This window comes from Haliotis asinina, chromosome 16 (genome assembly GCF_037392515.1).
Source record: "Haliotis asinina isolate JCU_RB_2024 chromosome 16, JCU_Hal_asi_v2, whole genome shotgun sequence".
In the NCBI taxonomy this organism is placed as follows: domain Eukaryota; kingdom Metazoa; phylum Mollusca; class Gastropoda; order Lepetellida; family Haliotidae; genus Haliotis; species Haliotis asinina.
Genome location: NC_090295.1, coordinates 14,437,710 through 14,456,478, shown reverse-complemented (window position 1 = coordinate 14,456,478; position 18,769 = coordinate 14,437,710). Strand labels below are relative to the sequence as shown.

The 18,769-nt window shown below is 39.7% G+C and overlaps 2 protein-coding genes across 2 annotated transcripts; both read left to right on the top strand.

Annotated features, from left to right (window-relative positions):
• The first annotated feature begins 902 nt into the window (after window positions 1-902).
• On the top strand, window positions 903-7,717 carry LOC137268239 (BTB/POZ domain-containing protein 6-like). Its single transcript, XM_067802777.1, has 3 exons — window positions 903-974; window positions 4,106-4,358; window positions 5,203-7,717. The coding sequence occupies exons 1-3, from the start codon at window positions 941-943 to the stop codon at window positions 5,870-5,872; spliced, it is 957 nt and encodes a 318-aa protein (XP_067658878.1). The 5' UTR covers window positions 903-940; the 3' UTR covers window positions 5,873-7,717.
• Window positions 7,718-9,814: 2,097 nt separating this feature from the next.
• On the top strand, window positions 9,815-14,676 carry LOC137267639 (BTB/POZ domain-containing protein 6-like). Its single transcript, XM_067802117.1, has 3 exons — window positions 9,815-9,908; window positions 12,077-12,329; window positions 13,191-14,676. Exons 1-3 carry the CDS (start codon window positions 9,815-9,817, stop codon window positions 13,849-13,851), a joined length of 1,008 nt encoding a protein of 335 aa, XP_067658218.1. The 3' UTR covers window positions 13,852-14,676.
• The last annotated feature ends 4,093 nt before the right edge of the window (window positions 14,677-18,769 follow it).

Sequence of the window (18,769 nt, the reverse complement as noted above, 5' to 3'; positions counted from 1 at the left end):
GAAATGTTTGCAATAATGATAATAATAATCTATGCAACAAAAGATGCAGCATTGTGCTCTCGTAGGAGACCCGTGAAGGTCCCGGGGTAGAACAGGCCTTCAGCAACCCATGCTTGCCATAAAAGGCGACTATGCTTGTCGTAAGAGGCGACTAACGGGATCGGGTGGTCAGGCTCGCTGACTTGGTTGACAGGTGTCATCGGTTCCCAACTGCGCAGATCGATGCACATGTTGTTGATCACTGGATTGTCTGGTCCAGCCGCCATATAGCTGGAATATTGCTGAGAGTGGCGTAAAACTAAACTCACCCACTCTCGTAGGATTGAACTATTTTGAAGCACAGTCCTTCGAATTCGTGCCCGGCATATGTCATATTCTCTTCCACCTGTTGTAATGACCTGATTGCGCGTTGGGATTGGGAACCCAGTCTCTACTGAATTGTCGTATAAACTTAGATACGTCCTTTCTTATTGTGAACAGTGTTGTACCCCGGTGTTAGGGGTTTTCCACGATGTAAGACAAAAACGTAATTTGTATCTTAAATATCATTTAAAGTTTTGATTTTGCTAACCTTGAGTGATAAAGATATATTCACCTATTTCACACAAAATACCATGTGTTTCCTACAAAAATAGCGTTGATAACATCATTGAGGCGAATCTGTAGCCGCTTGCCACATCCGGGTATTTTGTATGTGTTGAGCCATACTTTTACCTCCGCACAGCGTGAGAGTGTTTTGATCATGCGGCTTCTTGTTTTATACATAACCATCAACAGCAAACGACTGATCTTGTTGAATTCAGCTCGCCTTTTCCCAAACCTAATAACAAGTGCAACACACCCAGATAAAATGTCCCATGACTCCTGCACGTGACCCCGACACGACATTACCGGAGTTTGCTTTCACTTTCGATTTGGGTGCAACTGCGTTGTTGGCAAGATGTATCACCAGCACGACTTTATTATACGGGAAGGCAATGCTATTCTTTACTCTCACAAATTTTACTTTGCTTACCGAGGGTTCGTTCTGCAAAGTAGCCACAACATCTCTCCCACTGACATTTGCAATATTGGTTCGAGCAAAAAGGGCGAACTGATGTGACTTTGCCTTGGGTGGTCATTAAAAAGTAGCCTATCGCAAAAGTTAATGTATGATTTCACTTCACTCTGCGGTCTCGGTCTAGACTTTCTCGCAGAAAATTTCACAGAGTCACGTGAGTACATACTCTGTGCTGTAAACACTGAAATAGCCGAAAATCCTCTTCTTGTTTCAACAAGGTTGGTATGTTACATATGTAAATTTTTCACCACATTTGCGTCGAAATATATTTTCCTGAAAATAGTTTGCGGCTAATATAAGTATGACAAAGGGAGACTTATAAAGAAGTTGTCGTGGGACAAGGGTTAAATGTATTCCCATCCATTTATTGGTATTGATCTGACTTTTGTCCATAATATACGGTCAACTACTTTCATGTTGACATCTTGCCTTCAGTCGAATCAATGAAGCATCTTCATGGATCAGTTTGTGAATTAAAATTAATGCTAATTAAAGCAATGGAAAAGGGAAATGATACGATTATACATATAGCCATATTGGTGGAGACATTGTTGAGTGCTAAACTCGTTTACTCGCTGTGGCGACAGCCACCACATATTGCACATTTATAAAAGCATCCTCGTATACATGGTCTGTGAGTTATTCGCCACACTGAGCAATATTCCAACAAAGTAAAGGTGCAACAAACGAGAATTTGCTTCATATTCTCCCCATGTCACCAATCAAATCCTCTCTTCGGCATGACAGTCGTCAATTTACTTTCATATGGTCATCGACTCCAATTATCAAACATGGCTACCATGGAGTGACCTACCTTGGAAACTGCGCAACTGTTGACATGACAATTCTTGTGCTAACATTGGACTTTCTGCATAAACATGTATTCCTAAATAAACTCTCATAATTCAAATCTATCCTCGAACTTGTTACTCATCGATTTACTTTCACATGGTCATCGACTCCAATTATCAAACATGGCTACCATGGAGTGACCTACCTTTGAAACTGCGCAACTGTTGACATGCCAATTCTTGTGCTAAAATTGAGCTTTTGTGCATAAACATGTATTGCCAAATAAACTCTCATAATTCAAATCTATCCTCGAACTTGTTACTCATCGATTTACTTTCATATGGTCATCGACTCCAATTATCAAACATGGCTACCATGGAGTGACCTACCTTGGAAACTGCGCAACTGTTGACATGACAATTCTTGTGCTAACATTGGACTTTCTGCATAAACACGTATTCCTAAATAAACTCTCATAATTCAAATCTATCCTCGAACTTGTTACTCATCGATTTACTTTCATATGGTCATCGACTCCAATTATCAAACATGGCTACCATGGAGTGACCTACCTTGGAAACTGCGCAACTGTTGACATGACAATTCTTGTGCTAACATTGGACTTTCTGCATAAACACGTATTCCTAAATAAACTCTCATAATTCAAATCTATCCTCGAACTTGTTACTCATCGATTTACTTTCATATGGTCATCGACTCCAATTATCAAACATGGCTACCATGGAGTGACCTACCTTGGAAACTGCGCAACTGTTGACATGACAATTCTTGTGCTAACATTGGACTTTCTGCATAAACACGTATTCCTAAATAAACTCTCATAATTCAAATCTATCCTCGAACTTGTTACTCATCGATTTACTTTCATATGGTCATCGACTCCAATTATCAAACATGGCTACCATGGAGTGACCTACCTTGGAAACTGCGCAACTGTTGACATGACAATTCTTGTGCTAACATTGGACTCTCTGCATAAACACGTATTCCTAAATAAACTCTCATAATTCAAATCTATCCTCGAACTTTCAATATTCGCATCATGTCAGTCTACAATCCAACAAAAAATGCCGGTTGTGTTTCCTGCATTACATTAATTTTGATTATCCTTGAGAAACAATCGATAGAAACATTACGACCCACTCGTGACCAACGCGTGTTTTTTCCGGGACAAGCCGAATAGCGAGGTTACCGAAACGGGCGAGTGGTGACGAATGATTACGACCCCTACCTCGTACATCTTGAACACGACTTCTCCCATCAAAGAGCTTTCTTCATTCTTGTGTCATCTTCAGTGGAAGTCAACAGGAGGTAAATAAACAGACTATAGCATTGATAGGGGAATGTTAATTGTGTTTCCCAGATGCATATCGTGCCTTGACTAATTTTGGTGATTACGGCGGGCACAATTACTCCTAGGTTAAGTGTAGAGATAGTGTCAAAATTAGGTGATGTTGCACTTGGCCACAGGGGTTCGAATCTCTGTTTGGACAATAATTTTAAAAAATATAAATCTAATTTTTTGCAATCGTATAATGTTTTAGGTGCTATAATTTACATATATTTCAAATTTGAACGAAATCGGTGAAGAAATGGATTTATAACACTCACTACATAAAATACACAAGGGGTGACACTCGTGATTCTGGAAGCCTGATCGAAAACTGCACAGCCCGACTTCTTTAACGTGCGGTTTAATCAAACCTTACGTTTTTCACCCCAGAAATGTGTTGAACTTGTAGGTCAGTCTTTCACCTCCCTGCCCATAGTATTCAATTTGTCTACCTGCTTGTCACATTTGAACGCTGATCCTCGCAATTGCACTACCCTCATTTTTTGTACAAACGTCTGGCCTTCTAGGTCAAGTGTAGAGATAAAGTCGAAATCAGATGATATCCCGCACCCGTTCTTAACATCCACGCTCCATACTTTAACCAGGGGCGATGGGGTAGCCAAGTGGGTAACGTGTTCACTCGTCGCGCCTAAGACCTGGGATCGATTCCTCACATGTGTACATTGTGTGAAGCCAATTTTGGTGTCCCCTGTCGTAATGTTATTGGAATAGTACTAAAAGCGGCGTAAAACGAAACTCACTCGAAGCGGATTATGAAGATAAAGTTCAGCATACCCGCACACTTCTGCTGATTTTAATTCATTACCTCCTAGTTTGCTCAAGCCTTTATATTAATACATATAAGAATAAACATCTTCCGAGTATTTTCAACTCCACAGTTCCTGCAACTTCGGCTCCCGTTGACAACCCCGAAGACACCGTCATTGGAAGTAACAGACGGATGTTTGATCAACAGCTTGCGTGTGACGTCAAGTTCAAGGTCGAGCAGTCGAGGTCTCCCGTAGGTGCCCACAAGTATGTGCTGGGTGCCAGGAGTGACGTCTTTTTCACCATGTTCAATGGGTCGATTCCACAAAGTAATGACGTCGATGTTCCTGATATAGAGATTGAACCTTTCAAGATATTCTTACGGTATGGCCGTTATCATTTCTTTGTCGCTTACATTTTCAGACGAGACTGGTATATTTTTCTGAAAGGGAGCGTAGAACAATTTTGAAAAAGTCGTTATGAAGAAAGTTTGTTAAACGCAAACTAGTGTTTGAATCCATGCCTTACTTGTTCTCGCTTTGGGAATACACGAAATCAGAAACTCTGACCATTTTTGAAAATAGTATGTGACACATCACGGGTGGATCTAGAGAAGGATCAGGAGCCGACAGCATTTTCATCAACAATAACTGAAAACCCTGAGCATCCGGATTCAGACTTTTCAGAAGACTTAGATCTTGACGTGGATGTTGGTTTTTCTGCAGATGAAAACTAGTCAGTGATTAGGGTTGAATTACACTCTTTACCTAAGTTTGTTAGTAGTCACATTTTCGTATACTGGGAATTACTTAGGGCGTGCAAGACGTATTGCCAGCCACTTCTTTCTTGAAAGCCCGAAAGATTGCAAAGTTCTATTTTTAGATAGTACTGAGGGCATGCCCAATCTTTTTATCCATGATCATATGTAAACCCGGTGTTTTTATATTGGTAGTTACGCACCTGCCTACACATTCTGATCAGGATTCACAACCTGTCTACGCTCTCATAACGCTTAGATGGTCGTAAGTTCATGTTAATGTAGAGTACTTACAACTTTCTAAGCACTAAGCACTAGCTTCGAAAATCTAGGCTGTGGGTCTTTAGGGCCACCAGCTTTTCAGGGTTGAGGGCAAACACTACCCGAGGAGCACTTCTCCCTAGTATTTGGAATTAACACACACTGTTCTGAAAAACCCTGGATCCGACACGCTTCTTTTGTTTGTTTCAGCTACCTGTACTGCGATGAAGTCCTCATTAATTCGGACAACGTGCTCTCTGTCCTTTACTGTTCCAAGAAGTACAACGTCCAGTCTCTGTTGACCAAGTGCTTGGACCTCGTCAAGAATATGATGTCTGTCGACAACGTGTGTTCCTTGTTCGAACAAGCTCATTTCTTTGACGAGCCACAGTTGTACCAGAGTTGTCTCTCTTTCATTCACCAACATGGGACGGACGTGTTGCGAACAACTGGATTCATTCAGCTCTCGCGCACATGTGTTCTTGACGTCATTTCCTCCGACTCTTTGGCTTGTGAGGAACGCTACGTCATCGAGGCAATGCTTCGCTGGGCAGAGGCGGAATGTAAACGTCAAAACGAGCCTGTAAACGATTCGAATTTGAGGAAAATTCTTGGTGAACTGCTCTTCCAAATTCGGTTCAGTCTGCTTGACATCTCGTATTATTCCTCAAAGGTTTCTACTCGAAAGATACTGACAGATGCTGAAAAGGTGACACTTTTCCAGGCTATATCAGGCACAGCAGTAGGTACAATGAAGTTTAATGGTAAACAGCGAACGGCCCATCGTCCGCATTCAAGGGGGCTCATAGGCAGATTGCCACGCCAAAAAACAGCCAAAAAAGCCGAGTACAATCCATACATGGGATATTCACTTAAATGACGTTACTCTCCATTCATAGTCTTCATCTCCACCACATTGTACATTTACATGTCAATGAACCAGGATGACTTTCATAAATTATTGTATACAGTTATATATCCTATAACTGGTCACAACCCAGAGCTCCAGTTAAGCTGCGTATTTGCGTAAAATACGCTATAGAAAAGGTGAAATACTCAAGAAAAGTAAATGCCAGAGAATGCAAAAATACGAAATACTGACGTTTACGCTATATCAAGATAACAATGCATCAAAATCATGTTGTGTGATCGTATCAATTCAAACCTATAAACGTTTATCCATCTCTAAATATTCGCGATAAAAGAGCTTGATTATTTCTAACGCAAATGAAATGAGCAACAGATATAGAATATCAATCGTGGTATGTTAACCTCCTCACATATTGGCCCATCTATAAAATAATAGGGACCAACTCAAATAACTGTTTTCTGTCTAAACAAATCTATTATGGTGAGAAAGTATGGCAGAAAGCTTCTACACGCTCAAAGGAAGATATCTAGTTTTTACGCTTTACAACCAGAAAACTACTTCATCAGTGGACTGGTGGATGAATTAATAGGCAAGTACTGTGATTCACAATCAGAATCAATTAGCGATGATATTTTAAATGAACTTGTATCATTACCTATTCGCGACATGGAAGTGAAACAACACGATGGGAACAAGTCTTTTGAAAATTACAAATGAATGTAATAGTTAAGTCATGGCTGTTATATCATCTAATATCCATATTGGTATCGCCAAAATGGATGCTGTTATATATTATTTCTTACAACACAAGTGGATAAAGCTGCACTAGATTAGCCATTATTTAGCATTATTGGGAGGATTTTGTCTTATATAATAAATGAATGAGAAATGTGGCACGTGTTATATTTGTTTGAAATGAATCCTCAAACTTTAAAATACATCTAAGAGTATAGATACCCACTTGAAAATAGAAATATCCACTTAGGTTCATATGTATGTGTATCATACCCACGTGGACAAAAGCTTATCTGGAGCTCTGATCCCCATAGCTATGTCTGCCACCACATCAATGCAATGATGTTGTTTCTTTATCTATCCATTGATGTTCTTTATCTGTCCACTGATGTTCTTTAACTATCCATTGATGTTCTATGTCTATCCCTTAATGTTCTTTATCAATCCACTGGTATCTAATCATATACAAGTTCTCATTTATATGCAAACTACCACCAGGTCACACAAATTGAATTCCCATCGACATGAAATGTAACCAACGAATAGATAAATGCACACGCTGCAACGAAACAGACACACCAGAACACATGCTACTGCACTGCACACGCTAACGACAACACAGAATGGTACTCCAGAGATCGCCGAACACGAACACCCAACATTACAAACTCTCCTAAGCAGACTAAAATAACTGTCAAAACCTTAGGTATATTTCATATCTAAACTAGCCTCCTTAAGCTATAGGCAAAGGAATATACTTGGAAGGTAAATTTAGGCTTCACATGTAGGTGCTACCTCAGTATAGTATGTGCTTTATCAGAAGTATAACAGTGCAATATACACATTCATGACTATTATAAAACTCAAGATACACAGACAATATATGATCTCGATTTATACCTTGTCAATGTGCAACAAAAATAGAATTGTACATCTTACAGTGCTAAATGTACAAGAATAATACATGTGAAATGTGTTTCACATCTGAGTCAATGTCTATGTCGGTACATGTTTACCAAAACATAAACATTGATAATTTACACATTAATTGTCGGCTTGTCAGCTTAGACATGTAAATTGCAGTTCATCTTTAAGAAAATAAAATGAGTTTATGGAATTGTACCTCTTACAGTGCTAAATCTACAAGAATACTACATGTGAAATGTGTTTCATATCTAAGTCAGTACCTGCGTCGGTACATGTTTGCCAAACACAAACAATGATAATTTGCACATTAATAGTCAGCTTGTCAGCTTAGAGATGTAAATTGCAAATGTTATATTCAGAACTAGTGACGTCTTTAAGGAAATAAAATGTGTCCGTAGAATTGTACCTCTTACAGTGCTAAATTTACAAGAATATTACATACGACATGTGTTGCATATCTAGGTCAATGTCTGTGTCGGTACACGTTTGCCAAGAACATGTGATGTCATTTAGTTTTATCAAATTACATTTGAAAAGAGAAGACGCAAAAGCAGATAGCACCTCCAAGGAAGAAAACTGTAGACAAAACTTAACAATTCTTTCTCTTTTACGTAAAAGTTTACCTGGTATGTATGCACATAATTTTTTTATCTAATTCATAGGATATGACAACTTGCAAATATCACAAACATTCTTGAGAATAAACACTGAAGGTGACTGAAAGCCCGACTTGATTAGCAGCAGTCAGGTTTGTGTGTCTTTACAGTGCTGGATGATATTTCTACCACAGTGATATTAGCCCAGTATAGTACATGTCCTGCTTAAAATATAATACCCACGTGTTATTCAGTCTTTGTGTGCACCAACGTGTGATTATTTCTGGGCATAGAAAAGGGTGATTGCATTAAATGGGGCGTATTTGGGAAAATATAACTCTAAACTTAAAAATGAGTAACATTAACAAGTGTCCTAATACAGCTATGTCCCATCATACTCGTGCATTTGCATGCATGTCTTGTTTGCCAGATTTGATAAGACATAACACTAAACTTAAAAATGAGTAACATCTACAAGTGTTCCTATACAGCTATATATATGTCCCGTCATAACACGTGCACTTACGTGCATGTCTTGTATGTTTGTTGTTTAACTCCCCAATATTCCAGATATATGGCGGTTGTGAGCATATAATAGAGTTTGGACCAGACAGTCCAGTGATCAATAGCGGTAGCACCGATCTACACAATATTGGGATACGATGACGTGTGTCAACCAAGTCAACGAGCCTGACCATCCGATCCCTTTAGCCACTGAATACCCATGCTAACCTGGATTTTCATGGGCATGAGAAATGTTTGCAATAATGATAATAATAATCTATGCAACAAAAGATGCAGCATTGTGCTCTCGTAGGAGACCCGTGAAGGTCCCGGGGTAGAACAGGCCTTCAGCAACCCATGCTTGCCATAAAAGGCGACTATGCTTGTCGTAAGAGGCGACTAACGGGATCGGGTGGTCAGGCTCGCTGACTTGGTTGACAGGTGTCATCGGTTCCCAACTGCGCAGATCGATGCACATGTTGTTGATCACTGGATTGTCTGGTCCAGCCGCCATATAGCTGGAATATTGCTGAGAGTGGCGTAAAACTAAACTCACCCACTCTCGTAGGATTGAACTATTTTGAAGCACAGTCCTTCGAATTCGTGCCCGGCATATGTCATATTCTCTTCCACCTGTTGTAATGACCTGATTGCGCGTTGGGATTGGGAACCCAGTCTCTACTGAATTGTTGTATAAACTTAGATACGTCCTTTCTTATTGTGAACAGTGTTGTACTCCGGTGTTAGGGGTTTTCCACGATGTAAGACAAAAACGTAATTTGTATCTTAAATATCATTTAAAGTTTTGATTTTGCTAACCTTGTGTGATAAAGATATATTCACCTATTTCACACAAAAATACCATGTGTTTCCTACAAAAATAGCGTTGATAACATCATTGAGGCGAATCTGTAGCCGCTTGCCACATCCGGGTATTTTGTATGTGTTGAGCCATACTTTTACCTCCGCACAGCGTGAGAGTGTTTTGATCATGCGGCTTCTTGTTTTATACATAACCATCAACAGCAAACGACTGATCTTGTTGAATTCAGCTCGCCTTTTCTCAAACCTAATAACAAGTGCAACACACCCAGATAAAATGTCCCATGACTCCTGCACGTGACCCCGACACGACATTACCGGAGTTTGCTTTCACTTTCGATTTGGGTGCAACTGCGTTGTTGGCAAGATGTATCACCAGCACGACTTTATTATACGGGAAGGCAATGCTATTCTTTACTCTCACAAATTTTACTTTGCTTACCGAGAGTTCGTTCTGCAAAGTAGCCACAACATCTCTCCCACTGACATTTGCAATATTGGTTCGAGCAAAAAGGGCGAACTGATGTGACTTTGCCTTGGGTGGTCATTAAAAAGTAGCCTATCGCAAAAGTTAATGTATGATTTCACTTCACTCTGCGGTCTCGGTCTAGACTTTCTCGCAGAAAATTTCACAGAGTCACGTGAGTACATACTCTGTGCTGTAAACACTGAAATAGCCGAAAATCCTCTTCTTGTTTCAACAAGGTTGGTATGTTACATATTTAAATTTTTCACCACATTTGCGTCGAAATATATTTTCCTGAAAATAGTTTGCGGCTAATATAAGTATGACAAAGGGAGACTTATAAAGAAGTTGTCGTGGGACAAGGGTTAAATGTATTCCCATCCATTTATTGGTATTGATCTGACTTTTGTCCATAATATACGGTCAACTACTTTCATGTTGACATCTTGCCTTCAGTCGAATCAATCAAGCATCTTCATGGATCAGTTTGTGAATTAAAATTAATGCTAATTAAAGCAATGGAAAAGGGAAATGATCCGATTATACATATAGCCATATTGGTGGAGACATTGTTGAGTGCTAAACTCGTTTACTCGCTGTGGCGACAGCCACCACATATTGCACATTTATAAAAGCATCCTCGTATACATGGTCTGTGAGTTATTCGCCACACTGAGCAATATTCCAACAAAGTAAAGGTGCAACAAACGAGAATTTGCTTCATATTCTCCGCATATCACCAATCAAATCCTCTCTTCGGCATGACAGTCGTCAATTTACTTTCACATGGTCATCGACTCCAATTATCAAACATGGCTACCATGGAGTGACCTACCTTGGAAACTGCGCAACTGTTGACATGACAATTCTTGTGCTAAAATTGGACTTTCTGCATAAACATGTATTGCTAAATAAACTCTCATAATTCAAATCTATCCTCGAACTTTCAATATTCGCATCATGTCAGTCTACAATCCAACAAGAAATGCCGGTTGTGTTTCCTGCATTACATTCATTTTGACTACCCTTGAGAAACAATCGATAGAAACATTACGACCCACTCGTGACCAACGCATGTTTTTTCCGGGACAAGCCGAATAGCGAGGTTACCGAAACGGGCGAGTGGTGACGAATGATTACGACCCCTACCTCGTACATCTTGAAGAGGACTTCTCCCATCAAAGAGCTTTCTCCATTCTTGTGTCATCTTCAGTGGAAGTCAACAGGACGTACATAAACAGACTACAGCATTGATAGGGGAATGTTAATTGTGTTTCCCAGATGCATATCGTGCCTTGACTAATTTTGGTGATTACGGCGTGCACAATTACTCCTAGGTCAAGTGTAGAGATAGTGTCAAAATTAGGTGATGTTGCACTTGGCCTTATCACCCACCACAGAGGTTCGAATCTCTGTTTGGACAATAATTTTAAAAAATATAAATCTAGATTTTTGCAATCGTATAATGTTTTAGGTGCTATAATTTACATATATTTCAAATTTGAACGAAATCGGTGAAGAAATGGATTTTTAACACTCACTACATAAAATACACAAGGGGTGACACTCGTGATTCTGGAAGCCTGATCGAAAACTGCACAGCCCGACTATTTTAACGTGCGGTTCAATCAAACCTTACGTTTTTCACCCCAGAAATGTGTTGAACTTGTAGGTCAGTCTTTCACCTCCCTGCCCATAGTATTCAATTTGTCTACCTGCTTGTCACATTTGAACGCTGATCCTCGCAATTGCACTACCCTCATTCTTTGTACAAACGTCTGGCCTTCTAGGTCAAGTGTAGAGATAAAGTCGAAATCAGATGATATCCCGCACCCGTTCTTAACATCCACGCTCCATACTTTAACCAGGGGCGATGGGGTAGCCAAGTGGGTAACGTGTTCACTCGTCGCGCCTAAGACCTGGGATCGATTCCCCACATGTGTACATTGTGTGAAACCTATTTCTGGTGTCCCCTGCCGTAATGTTATTGGAATAGTACTAAAAGCGGCGTAAAACGAAACTCACTCGAAGCGGATTATGAAGATAAAGTTCAGTAGACCCGCACACTTCTGCTGATTTTAATTCATTACCTCCTAGTTTTCTAAAGCCTTTATATTAATACATATAAGAATAAACATCTTCCGAGTATTTTCAACTCCACAGTTCCTGAAACTTTGGCTCCCGTTGACAACCCCGAAGACACCGTCATTGGAAGTAACCGACGGATGTTTAACCAACAGCTTGCGTGTGACGTCAAGTTCAAGGTCGGGCAGACGAGGTCTCCCGTAGGTGCCCACAAGTATGTGCTGGGTGCTAGGAGTGACGTCTTTTTCACCATGTTCAATGGGTCGATTCCACAAAGTGATGACGTCGATGTTCCTGATATAGAGATTGAACCTTTCAAGATATTCTTACGGTATGGCCGTTATCATTTCTTTGTCGCTTACATTTTCAGACGAGACTGGTATATTTTTCTGAAAGGGAGCATAGAACAATTTTGAAAAAATCGTAATGAAGAAAGTATGTTAAACGCCAACTAGTGTTTGAATCCATGCCTTACTTGTTCTCGCTTTGGGAATACACGAAATCAGAAACTCTGACCATTTTTGAAAATAGTATGTGACACATCACGGGCGGATCTAGAGAAGGATCAGGAGCCGACAGCATTTTCATCAACAATAACTGAAAACCCTGAACATCCGGATTCAGACTTTTCAGAAGACTTGGAACTTGACGTGGATGTTGGTTTTTCTGCAGATGAAAACTAGTCAGTGATTAGGGTTGAATTACACTCTTTACCTAAGTTTGTTAGTAGTCACATTTTCGTATACTGGGAATTACTTGCGTGCAAGACGTATTGCCAGCCACTTCTTTCTTGAAAGCCCGAAAGATTGCAAAGTTCTATTTTTAGATAGTACTGAGGGCATGCCCAATCTTTTTATCCATGATCATATGTAAACCCGGTGTTTTTATATTGGTAGTTACGCACCTGCCTACACATTCTGATCAGGATTCACAACCTGTTATGGTTTAGGGCCTAGATTTCCTAAGCTCTCATAACGATTAGATGGTCGTAAGTTCAAGTTAATGTAGAGTACTTACAACTTTTTAAGAACTAAGAGAGCTTCGAAAATCTAGGCTGTGGGTCTTTAGGGCCACCAGCTTTTCAGGGTTGAGGGCAAGCACTACCTGAGGAGCACTTCTCCTTAGTATTTGGACTTAACACACACACTTCTGAAAAACCCTGGATCCGACACCCTTCTTTTGTTTGTTTCAGCTACCTGTACTGCGATGAAGTCCTCATTAATTCGGACAACGTGCTCTCTGTCCTTTACTGTTCCAAGAAGTACAACGTCCAGTCTCTGTTGACCAAGTGCTTGGACCTCGTCAAGAATATGATGTCTGTCGACAACGTGTGTTCCTTGTTCGAACAAGCTCATTTCTTTGACGAGCCACAGTTGTACCAGAGTTGTCTCTCTTTCATTCACCAACATGGGACGGACGTGTTGCGAACAACTGGATTCATTCAGCTCTCGCGCACATGTGTTCTTGACGTCATTTCCTCCGACTCTTTGGCTTGTGAGGAACGCTACGTCATCGAGGCAATGCTTCGCTGGGCTGAGGCGGAATGTAAACGTCAAAACGAGCCTGTACACGATTCGAATTTGAGGAAAATTCTTGGTGAACTGCTCTTCCAAATTCGGTTCAGTCTGCTTGACATCTCGTATTATTCCTCAAAGGTTTCTACTCGAAAGATACTGACAGATGCTGAAAAGGTGACACTTTTCCAGGCTATATCAGGCACAGCAGAAGGTACAATGAAGTTTAATGGTAAACAGCGAACGGCCCATCGTCCGCATTCAAGGGGGCTCATAGGCGGATTGCCACGCCAAAAAACAGCCAAAAAAGCCGAGTACAATCCATACATGAAATATTAACTTAAATGACGTTACTCTCCATTCATAGTCTTCATCTCCACCACATTGTACATTTACATGTCAATGAACCAGGATGACTTTCATAAATTATTGTATACAGTTATATATCCTATAACTGGTCACAACCCAGAGCTCCAGTTAAGCTGCGTATTTGCGTAAAAAACGCTATAGAAAAGGTGAAATACGCAAGAAAATGCCAGAGAATGCAAAAATACGAAATACTGACGTTTACGCTATATCAAGATAACAATGCATCAAAATCATGTTGTGTGATCGTATCAATTCAAACCTATAAACGTTTATCCATCTCTAAATATTCGCGATAAAAGAGCTTGATTATTTCTAACGCAGATGAAATGAGCAACAGATATAGAATATCAATCGTGGTATGTTAACCTCCTCACATATTGGCCCATCTATAAAATAATAGGGACCAACTCAAATAACTGTTTTCTGTCTAAACAAATCTATTATGGTGAGAAAGTATGGCAGAAAGCTTCTACACGCTCAAAGGAAGATATCTAGTTTTTACGCTTTACAACCAGAAAACTACTTCATCAGTGGACTGGTGGATGAATTAATAGGCAAGTACTGTGATTCACAATCAGAATCAATTAGCGATGATATTTTAAATGAACTTGTATCATTACCTATTCGCGACATGGAAGTGAAACAACACGATGGGAACAAGTCTTTTGAAAATTAAAAATGAATGTAATAGTTAAGTCATGGCTGTTATATCATCTAATATCCATATTGGTATCGCCAAAATGGATGCTGTTATATATTATTTCTTACAACACAAGTGGATAAAGCTGCACTAGATTAGCCATTATTTAGCATTACTGGGAGGATTTTGTCTTATATAATAAATGAATGAGAAATGTGGCACGTGTTATATTTGTTTGAAATGAATCCTCAAACTTTAAAATACATCTAAGAGTATAGATACCCACTTGAAAATAGAAATATCCACTTAGGTTCATATGTATGTGTATCATACCCACGTGGACAAAAGCTTATCTGGAGCTCTGATCCCCATAGCTATGTCTGCCACCACATCAATGCAATGATGTTGTTTCTTTATCTATCCATTGATGTTCTTTATCTGTCCACTGATGTTCTTTAACTATCCATTGATGTTCTATGTCTATCCCTTAATGTTCTTAATCAGTCCACTGGTATCTAATCATATACAAGTTCTCATTTATATGCAAACTACCACCAGGTCACACAAATTGAATTCCCATCGACATGAAATGTAACCAACGAATAGATAAATGCACACGCTGCAACGAAACAGACACACCAGAACACATGCTACTGCACTGCACACGCTAACGACAACACAGAATGGTACTCCAGAGATCGCCGAACACGAACACCCAACATTACAAAATCTCCTAAGCAGAATAAAATAACTGTCAAAACCTTAGGTTTATTTCATATCTAAACTAGCCTCCTTAAGCTATAGGCAAAGGAATATACTTGGAAGATACATTTAGGCTTCACATGTAGGTGCTACCTCTGTATAGTATGTGCTTTATCAGAAGTATAACAGTGCAATGTACACATTCATGACTATTATAAAACTCAAGATACACAGACAATATATAATCTCGATTTATACCTCGTTAATATGCAACAAAATTAAAATTGTACATCTTATAGTGCTAAATGTACAAGAATACTACATGTGAAATGTGTTTCATATCTAAGTCAATATCTGTGTCGGTACATGTTTGCCAAAACATAAACAATGATAATTTGCACATTAATTGTCAGCTTATCAGCGTAGAGATGTAAATTGCAGTTCATCTTCAAGAAAATAAAATGAGTTTGTAGAATTGTACCTCTTCCAGTGCTAAATGTACAAGAATACTACATGTGTTTCACATCTAAGTCAATATCTGTGTTGGTACATGTTTGCCAAGAACATAAACACGAACACGGACAATTTACACATTAATTGTGCTGTTTAGAGACGTAACTTGAGATTTTCAAATTTACAGTTTGTGGCATCTTTAAAGGTCACGTGCAACGTAAAACAAAACTTTTCAGATTCTGGTATGCACGTACCCAAACAAACCATCAAAAATGGTAGTTCAGTCTATAAAATTTAAGCACAACGCAATGAAAAAACGCCCGCAAAATCGGAATTCAGACGATTAACCAGTACCTGTCCATGCGCAATGTATCTCTGTTCATGGACCCATGGAAGAGGTGAAACATGGGCCTCCGTCAGTCTAAGTAAACTTAGTCTCAGTGTATTTTGTTACATTCCACCACTGAGTCTATCAAAACCTAGTAGAAGGTCGCGTCAGGTTACCTTTGAGCGACCAATTACCGTCCAATCAAACGCGAGACGGTTAAACAGATTTAACCAATAAGATAACGGCTACTATTTAGGGATCGGAGGGACTTTCAAATATTCAGGTCACTGACACAGATCTCTCCACAAAAAATCCACATATAACACAATTATTTGACCTGCAGCATACACGCTTTGGGGTTTCTGTTGACATGGTTACCATAAGCTAATGTTCCCGCAAGATGAGATCCTTGAATATTGCCAAAAACACCATTTTCAGCGATTGTTTACTCACCGTTGTCATGGTTGTACGTACGCCGTGTGCATCACCCGGAAGCGAGCGTACACTAAATAGCATTCGGAATCGTTCGGGTATGAACCTTTTCGAGCTAAAAAGTTCAAAAGGTATGTGCGAATGTCCACTTTCGCGATTTAAGCTATGTTCTGATAGGTCAGTCTCAAAGGTTCCCTGACGCGACCTCATAATAAGGTTTTGTTAGACTCTGTAGTGGAGTGTAAAGAACTGAGGATAGGTTTACTAAGACTGGGGGCCTCCGTGCATAAATGCCAACATCTTCACCTCCGTGTGTTTCAATATTGTGCCGCACTGCTGCCTCAAACTGTATCAAACTGCCAGAACATAAACCCACATCAACTTCTATCCCACTCTGACACCTGGTGGTTGAGTACTTTGTGGATAACGCAGATGAGTGGTTACATGAGAAAGCAGTTTATGGGGACACATTGATGCCAGAGGAGAGAAATATATGTGCCATTTTAACTCCTTTGTGCCAGTGCTGTAGGAGCATGTTCCAGATTCAACACAATCAGGACAATTGACCATGAATCATTAAACCTTTTCTCCATGTTCTTTGCATTAGCATAATGTTCTGCCCTACATATTTGTTTATCTTACCTCACACATGAATGTCGCTTTCTGATTGACTAACCGCTATTCTATTGTTTTCAATTTATACCCGCTCACAGGCGATGTACCATTTTCAATGTACACCGCTGGGAATTCCGAACTCTTCTGGTGCTTCATGGTAGTACTTCTTTGTCTCAAATAACATTGAATCACGCATGAAGCATGCAAACTACCGATGTTTTGCGATTGAAAATCGATGTAAAGGGAGATAACTCTAAATCTGTTTACCTTGTGTCGTCTGCAAAACGGCGATTCGCCTCGCATTCAAGAGAAGTGCTTCAAACAGTTTAAAATAAAAATTCAGGTGTTCGGTAAGATAAATACGTTGTTCACTGGTCCCTCGGGGTCCATCGTGACCAGTGGACAACTTATAATATCTTACTTCTTTATCTTGTTTGAAATGGATTTCTCATGTAGCCAAGTTCTTATAGTCTGTTTGCAGTGCAAACGTACTGATGAATTTCATTTAAACAAAAAAGTAAATGGGATAAACTGAAGTTAAGATTGTGAATCCTCGCAACTGTACCTTACCAACTGAAGATTCTTTATTGCCAAATTCGTATTCAACTTAGGATAAAAGCTGTTTGACAAGCGATCACAGATTCAAATCGCTACATGGGTTTTCCAAAACGAAGTCCTCTCATTTAGAAGCCCTTGTGTTACTATTCAGAGAGTCCTATGGGCTTCTATTTAATTCCAAAGTGTGTTAAATGAGAGCAGCTTCCCCTTACTTCTTCTTATACTTGATATGACGAGCATATCAGTTTATGCTGTTAAAAGTGTTACTTGTCTTTTTCAAAGCAAAATGGATTAATGTTTCTGCCAACCTTTCCTACTCCAGTAAACCTGAAGAAGAGGAAAATGAGATGCACAGCTGGGTCACATCCCACAACGAACTCCCTTATTTTAACATGGACGACAATCAGAAGTGGTTGTGATGCGCCAAAAGTATTGCAACGAACTTGTTTGCTGTATATCTCCCGCAAATATTTACTGTAGAGAAAGACCGCCAAATACTTGCGAGTGAAATTTGGTATTTTCATATTTTAGTCTGCTCTTTCATATGACACTCCTTATGACGTCACTGCTTGTGTTTCCATCGGTCACATGCCTAGCAGATGATATGGCTCACATGGCAAGGGAGTTGACAGAAGAGCAAAAAGAATTATTACTGAATTGCATCAAAAAGGTTTGGAATATAATAAGATTACAGTGTTGTCAGTAATTAATAGATCTATGACTGGATGACAAAGTTTGTTGATGGTGAAGGCACAAAACCAGACCTCCAAGTGTGATTAGTCTGAGAAGGGACAGGCACCTTTTCCGTATTCAACAAAACAGGCGCCATTCACTTGCAGGACAATTCAGGGACATTTACATGGAGCTGGCATTAAAAACTGTATGCTAAGAAGGGGTATTACCATTTCACGTCAACCGTCAGAAGCTGGTCAGGTGGTGTAGGGGAAAATCACATGGGGACTTAACAGCTGGAAGAATGTTTTGTTCCTGATGCAACTCAGGTTGTGTGGGGAGAAAATAAAAGCAATTCTGTTTCAAGGAAGGCTGACGAAAAGTCAGACGGAATGTCTGAACGAACTGCGGTATGGATTGCACAATCCCAAGACATCAACATAATAGAAAATATGGGGAGATGTGTTAAAATTAAAACTTCAGAAAGA